At 48.7% G+C, this 7,123-nt stretch overlaps 1 protein-coding gene across 1 annotated transcript in view; it reads left to right on the forward strand.

The window, feature by feature from the left end:
• caskin2 (CASK interacting protein 2) overlaps window positions 1-7,123 on the forward strand; it is a 21,590-nt gene that overhangs the window by 1,619 nt on the left and 12,848 nt on the right. Inside the window, exon 2 of the mRNA XM_017034016.2 lies at window positions 662-1,058. Within this exon, the coding sequence (XP_016889505.1) occupies window positions 965-1,058 (94 nt within the window). The 5' untranslated portion in view covers window positions 662-964. The remainder of the gene's footprint in view (window positions 1-661; window positions 1,059-7,123) is intronic.

Raw genomic sequence — 7,123 nt, forward strand, 5'->3', positions numbered from 1 at the left:
CCCCCCCCGGGGTTTCAACTAAATGACTTAATGAGGCGTCGCTGCTCAGCCTCCACTGAACTTTTCTCACTTGGAAAGAAAAACACAGATTCCTCATTTTCCTCCTTTCCTTCAGCTCCTCCTCCTCCTCCTCTCAGGATGTCACTTCCTTAAATTTGGTGCGGTGTTATCTGAGGTCAAAGAGATGGTTCCAGCAGGGTAGAGTCGCTGATTGTCCTCCTCGGGGATACCAGGTTTCCTGGATCTGGGAACATAAACATTCCTTATCAAATGTTTGGAAAATTCCTTGTTTTTCTTTTCTCTCAGAGAACTTGTCACTGTTGTGGTACTGAAGCCCAGCTGGACGTTTTTACTAAAGAAATCTTTACCAGCTGCTGCTAGACCAACATCTGGTTATCTAGCTGTCACTTAGCTTTGCTGTTAGCCAGGTCGGATCGTCTGTCCAGGAAATCTGAATCCTGACTGAGGTGTATTTAAAAAACCAGTTCCATTAAACAGATCCACCTGAACTGGTCCTGGTTTTGTGCAAAAAACAATATTCTGATAAAAGATCTCGAGCCCTGCAGCATTTCTATGGGCCTCCCTAGAGGCTGCGCACCCTATGTTGAAGACCTGTGTTGTTTAAGCTAAACATGTTCTGATCCTATTCTGTCTACTCCAGGTTCTGTGAAGCTGTGACCACACATTCATCTCCATCCACTTCAGCAGTCGTGGTCGTGGTCGTGGTCATGGATCTAAACTCCTCCAGTGTGACGGAGATGAAGAAGAAGTCCTCCTGCACCACCGGACCTCCCCATGCTCCTCTGTAGCTCTTGCTGCTCTTCATCATGATGAGTGTCACCTCAGGAGATCTTCTGGAGTGTGGCGCCCATCTGTCGACCTTCTGACCCATGGTTGAACCGTCTGTCTGGACAGAAGAACCGACCGGAACCACCTCTCTGAGAGAACCTCCTGTCTGTAGGTCATGGGGAGAGAGCAAGACCTGCTGACGGCCGTGAAGGGAGGAGATCTCCTGCAGGCCCACAAACTTCTCTCCAGGGTCAAGTGCAACAAAACCAGTGAGTGTGAGACTATTTTCTTTTTCTGTAACCAGGAACCAGGAACTAGTTTAAAATGTGAGTGGATTCAAACTAAGGCTGTAATCAACCACTGAAGACTGGAGTGGGGGGGGGGGATTATAAATAACCATAGCGACTAGTAGTTTGTTTGCAGGTCAGTGCTCTGCTCTGAGGTCAGCTGCTGCCTGATGATGTCATAACAACATGCTGGTCATTCTCGGATCTCCACTCTTAGACGGGTGGGCCATGGAGGGGGAGGGAGGGGGACGGGGACTGAACTGTTGAGGCTGGTGTTCAGGCCACCAGGGTCAGAGAAGGACAGAGACGATGGAGGTGTCAGGAGGTCGTCTGGACCTGGGAAACTTCAGGGCGAGAGTCTGGTTTAGCTTTAGCATAGCTGTGGACACTGCAGCTGATGGATTTGTTTTCCCTGGTCAGTTTGGGGGTGGAGGCTCTTCAGGGTGACAACCCGGGGGTTTGACTGATGGACAAGGAGCTGATTCTGGAGGTTTCGTCCTTCTGCTGAGCTCAGGACAGAACTTCAGGCCATAAAACTGGACTCAGTGCTAACTCAGGCTTGTCCTCCGCTGGTCTGATCCATCAGGTCTGGACCGGACCGTGGACACTGTCTGTCTCTACAACAAACATCGGAGCTGGGATGGCAGTGATGTCTAGTCCTCTTGACTAAAGTTGACTAGAACCTGATCAACTCTGTGACCAGTTGATCCAGAACCAGCTGTGGACCAGATGTTCTCCTCAGACCAGAACATCACAGACCATAGACAGAATGAACCTTTTGGTTCCATGTGAAATCTTCTTGGTTCAGACTGCAGTGTACACCTGGCAGCAGCCCTTTCCCCCCCCCCTCCCCCCTCCACACACACACACCCCTCAGTCTGTGGACTTAGCGTTAACCTCAGTGGGCGTGGTCTTCCCCTCACTGAATGAACTCCATCAGAGGTTCTTCAAAGACCTTCCTGATTACAATGTCTTTTGTTGTAACCCATGCTGCCTTTCATGTGGGCTGCAGCCCATCCCTCTGTACTGCCCCCGTAAACACCCTCCGTCCTCTGGGAACTCTCCGTGGACAGATGGATGGAGACGTCAGGTTCTATGAGAAGTCATAACAGTCAGAATAATTAACAAAACGTTGGCCGTAAGCCTACGCCCCAGAAACTGCCAAGCAGTGGACAACAGACCAGGAGTTGGCAGTGGACAACAGACCAGGAGTTGGCGGTGGACAACAGACCAGGAGTTGGCAGTCATGACATTCACATCTGATTGTAAAGACCAGAGAAGAAGAAAAGTTGATGATGTTAGCCTGGCATGGCCAACCCGTGGCTCGGGGACCATACGCGGCTCTTTGTCCAGTTTCATACGACTCTTACATTTATGTCAAATTTTGTGTTTGTTTTGTGTTTTTTTATGATGGGCAAAACTACAGACTCTAACAAGTCTAAAGACCTGTTCTAGCTAAAGAATGGACTTCTAGCTTCTGGCCTTTGCTGAGACGTTGGCTCCACCACAGTCACTCACAGTTTCTTCATCTGTCAGGAAAAGGAGAACTCCGTCTGTGCTGCTGTCAGATTAGACTCCTGTAGGAGAACAGCTGCGGGGACCACTGTGTGTGTGTGTGTGTGTGTGTATGTTTGTGTGTGCACGTACAGTAGGTGAAGTTGTACGTGTTCAAACACAGCCCATCCTTCTCCTCCTCCTCCTCCTCCTCCTCTTCACGTCTGACTCTTTGTTCTGTTTGGACTGTTGTGTCACTTTATACCTGAACTGATCTGAGATCAGAAAAAGAGGTGAAAAGTTCACTGGAAATCACACACAGCTTGACTGTGTACTGCAGTACATCACTGTGTAATACACTGTTTGACCGTGTACTGCAGTACATCACTGTGTAATACACTGTTTGACCTTGTACTGCAGTATATTGAGGTATATGACAGTAACTGGGATTCTTCCTGTAGTCCAGACAGTGAAGAGCCCGGTGGAGTGGACAGGGTTGGGAGCCAGATATTTAACCACAGTCAGTTTAACACTAAATACTAAAAATGAACATTTGTACCATGTCATTGTTGTCATGTTGTATCTTGGTTACTGTGAAGAATTAGTCAGGAGTCTCAACAGTAGGATTGAAGTCTTTGATTTGTGGTTATAGTGTGGGTGTAGTTTGGTGGTAGTGTAGTTGTAGTTTGGCGGTAGTGTGGGTGTAGTTTGGTGGTAGTGTGGTTGTAGTTTGATGGTAGTGTGGTTGTAGTTTGGCGGTAGTGTGGGTGTAGTTTGGTGGTAGTGTAGTTGTAGTGTGGGTGTAGTTTGATGGTAGGGTGGGTGTAGTTTAATGATAATGTGGGAGTAGTTTGGTTGTAGTTTGATGGTAGTGTGGTTGTAGTTTGGCGGTAGTGTGGTTGTAGTTTGTCTCCCAGCAGTGTCAGGGTCAGTGAAGGGTTAACACGTCATGTTCAGCTCCAGGATTACACAGACTAACAATTTAAATCAGTTCACAGCTAAATAACCAGACAGCTGGCTGCGTGTTTGAACAGCGATTGGCCATTTAGTCTTAACACGGAATCAACAATGTACACACACACACACACATATACACACATATACACACACACGTACAGAAACAGATTAATCCTGACCTGCTATAACAGATGGAGTAATCTGTTCAGGATTGTCAAGAAAATTACCAGAGTAATTATCTGTGTGTGTGTGTGTGTGTGTGTGTGTGTGTGTGTGTGTGTGTGTGTCTGTGTGTGTGTGTGTGTCCTGCGGCTGCTCATTCCTCTGCCTGTCACTGATCTCCGTCTTCAAGCTGTTCTTCTTCTCCTTCGTCTTCCTCTTCTATGAAACCTGAGGCGTCAGTCAGCAGGCGTCCTCAGTGTCTTCCGTCTCTTCCGTCTCTTCAGTGTCTCCAGCTCCAGTCCTGCCTGGACTCGTCTGTGAACTCCGCTCCTCTGTTTGCATTAGTCTGTGTGATAAGACAGGAACAACAAAACAACACCAAGAAACGTAGCCGCAGGCTGTGTCTCTGTCGGCTGTGAGGAGGCAGGAGGAGTGAGGAGGCAGGGGGAGTGAGGAGGCAGGAGGAGCGAGGAGGCAGGAGGAGGGAGGAGGCAGCAGGAGTGAGGAGGCAGGAGGAGGGAGGAGGCAGCAGGAGTGAGGAGTGAGGAGGAGGGAGGAGTCAGGAGGAGGGAGGAGGGGTGAGGAGTGAGGAGGAGGGAGGAGGCAGCAGGAGTGAGGAGTGAGGGGGACTGAGGAGGCAGGAGGAGTGAGAGTCAGGAGGAGTGAGGAGGCAGGGGGAGTGAGGAGGCAGCAGGAGTGAGGAGCCAGGAGGAGTGAGGAGGCAGCAGGAGTGAGGAGCCAGGAGGAGTGAGGAGGCAGGGGGAGTGAGGAGGCAGCAGGAGGGAGGAGGCAGGGGGAGGGGGGGGGGGGGAGGAGGGAGGAGGAGGGAGGAGTCGGGAGGAGTGAGGAGGCAGGGGGAGTGAGGAGGCAGCAGGAGTGAGGAGGAGTGAGCGTCTGATCATGTACTGACACAATGTCAAGTTCCCCACAGCTGAAACGTGTCCTTCAAATCTCTGAACTTGTCCTGGGGGAGGGGTCTGCTGTGAGTCCAGTGTGGAGTGGACAACAGTCACTACTTTACTACAGTGTCTCTGTTAGCAGCCAATGTTACTAAAGAAGAAGAGTTAGCTAAAAAAAAAACTACGAAATAAAAAACCCAACCTCTGGTTCCAGTCCAGTCATCGATCCATGTTAGTGCAGTTGACTGAGAACTGTTGGACTGTGACCTGAGGCCGTGCTGTGACATCAGTCCAATCATCACATGACCTTCAGCTGTTGACCTGCAGCAGGAAGTCAGATCTGATCAATCAGACTGATCAGACACAAGTGTCAGTGTGGCAGAAATAAAAATAAACAAGCTAACAGTTAGCTTTGTTTTAGCTTCAATTTAATAGAATGTTCCCTGCAGCTGTTTTGACTTTGAGTTTTAATGTGTGTTCAAACTAAGGTGCAGCTTCTCCACATTTACATAAAGGCTAACTCTTAGCTCTTCTACTGGATTTAATATTGAGTAGTAGCCATGGTCCTGGTCCTGGTCCTGGTCCTGGTCCTGGTCCTGGTCATCTGTCAGTCCAGAATACCTCTCTCTCAGTTCGTACTGCAGTACTTCCTTGTGTGGGTCAGGTTTGTGGTGTAGGAGGACATGTGACCCCGGGTCATGAAAGTTCACCTGCCTGACAAAAATAATGTTTACAGAAGAGCACATTCACACCCATTCACACTCATCCTCAGCTGCTCCTCACCTGACGTTTTATTCCTTCTCATTATTTACAGACGATCAACGTTAGCCCGGAGCTCAGAGCTTTGTTATAGGGCAGCCGTCGTCTTTTTACCTAAAGTTAGCTAAAACAATCAAGCTAGCAAATGACCAGTTAGCGCCATGGAATAAGATCCTGGATCAAAGAGTGAGACCAAGAGTAGGAAAGACGAGAGAAGGAAAAACAAAGCTAAAATGTGTTACCAAAAGCTAGCCTAAGGCTATTTGTCAAAAAGCTGAAAATAATTAATAAAGGTTACCACAAAGGGAGGGGCACAGAGAGAGAGAGAGAGAGTGTGTGTGTGTGTGTGTGTGTGTGTGTGTGTTCAGGGTGTAAACAGAGGATTTAAGTGGAACGTAAAGAGTTTGATCCCTGAGCTTCAGACATGTTATGTAACATGAGATCTGTGGAGAGAGAGAGAGAGAGAGAGAGGAGAGTTTACACCTTCAGCTGTTCATACACACACACACACACACACACACTCAGATCCTGTTTCACTCTCTTTTTCCTCTCAGTGAATATATTGAATTCTGAGTTTATGTGACCCACTTGTCGCCCTGGTCCTGGTTTTTATCCCTGTTGTGGTCGTGGTCTGGTCCGAGTTTTTCTCTCCAGTTTTGATGAAGAATTAATGAAAGTGTGTGGATGTGTTCAGTTTAATTACAACTTCTGACAGAAGATGGACATCTGGGCTCTTCCTCCTCCTCCTCTTCCTCCTCCTCACCCACACCCCACCCTGCTCCTCTTCAGTGGGAGTGGTTCTGGTTTGGAGAAGAAGTCTTTTCTCCTGACCACTGACACCATGACCCTAAATCACCCCCCATCCACACACACACACACACACACACACACACACACACACACTGTACCAGACCGCTGGTCTGACTGTTGAGTGTAGGATCAGCTGAGTCCAGATGACACAGAACCCTGCTGGAGAACAGGTCAGACTGAGGTTCTTATCAGACCAGGACATACTGGCAGCTGATTGGACGATGCTCCAGGTACAGGAATTTGACTCTGATGTTTGTCATCAGCGTCAGAACAACAGAAGAAGTCGTTTTATCTCAGAGATCATTTTGATCTTCCATCAGCAGTCGACTCCAGTCTGACGCTGGATCTGAGAGGAGATCAGTGACAGAACATCTGGTGGAGGACAACACACACACACACACACACACCCTGCCACACAGTGGTGTGTCAGTGATGTCAGCACACCAAGCCTGAACTGACTCTGGATCAGTTCCAGTGGGCTGTCCACTGTGGGTTTGGTATGTCAAGAATGTGGACTCGTGTTGTAACTGGAACTGTTCTTCAAAGACCTCTCTCTTCTATAGAGTCTGAGGCTCAGTGTTGGCAGCAGCCCAGAATCCAGCCCAGCCCAGATATCACTGTCACCATCCATCACTCGGAGCCTCTCTGCCTCCAGGCTGCACTTTTCCCGCCCAAAGTCTGATCCAGGGTCTGGTCCAGAGTCAGTTCTGTCTGAATGAAGTTCTCTCCTTATTTCACTGGTGTAGGTCAAAGGTCGCACAGGTTCATGTTCTTGGTCAGAGCTGAAATAGTGGTTCTCACACTATGGTACATGTACCACTGGTGGTACTTGGAGAGTTGAGTTCAGTTAGATTTATTGTGGAGCAGGCTAGCATGTAGCCTGTACCAAGGCTGTTGTGCTAACGGCCCCTCTTCTCTGGTTTTGACATGGACATCTGAATTATCATTACTGCCACCTACTGGTCG

This window comes from Cynoglossus semilaevis, chromosome 8, assembly GCF_000523025.1.
Source record: "Cynoglossus semilaevis isolate Cse_v1.0 chromosome 8, Cse_v1.0, whole genome shotgun sequence".
Lineage (NCBI taxonomy): Eukaryota > Metazoa > Chordata > Actinopteri > Pleuronectiformes > Cynoglossidae > Cynoglossus > Cynoglossus semilaevis.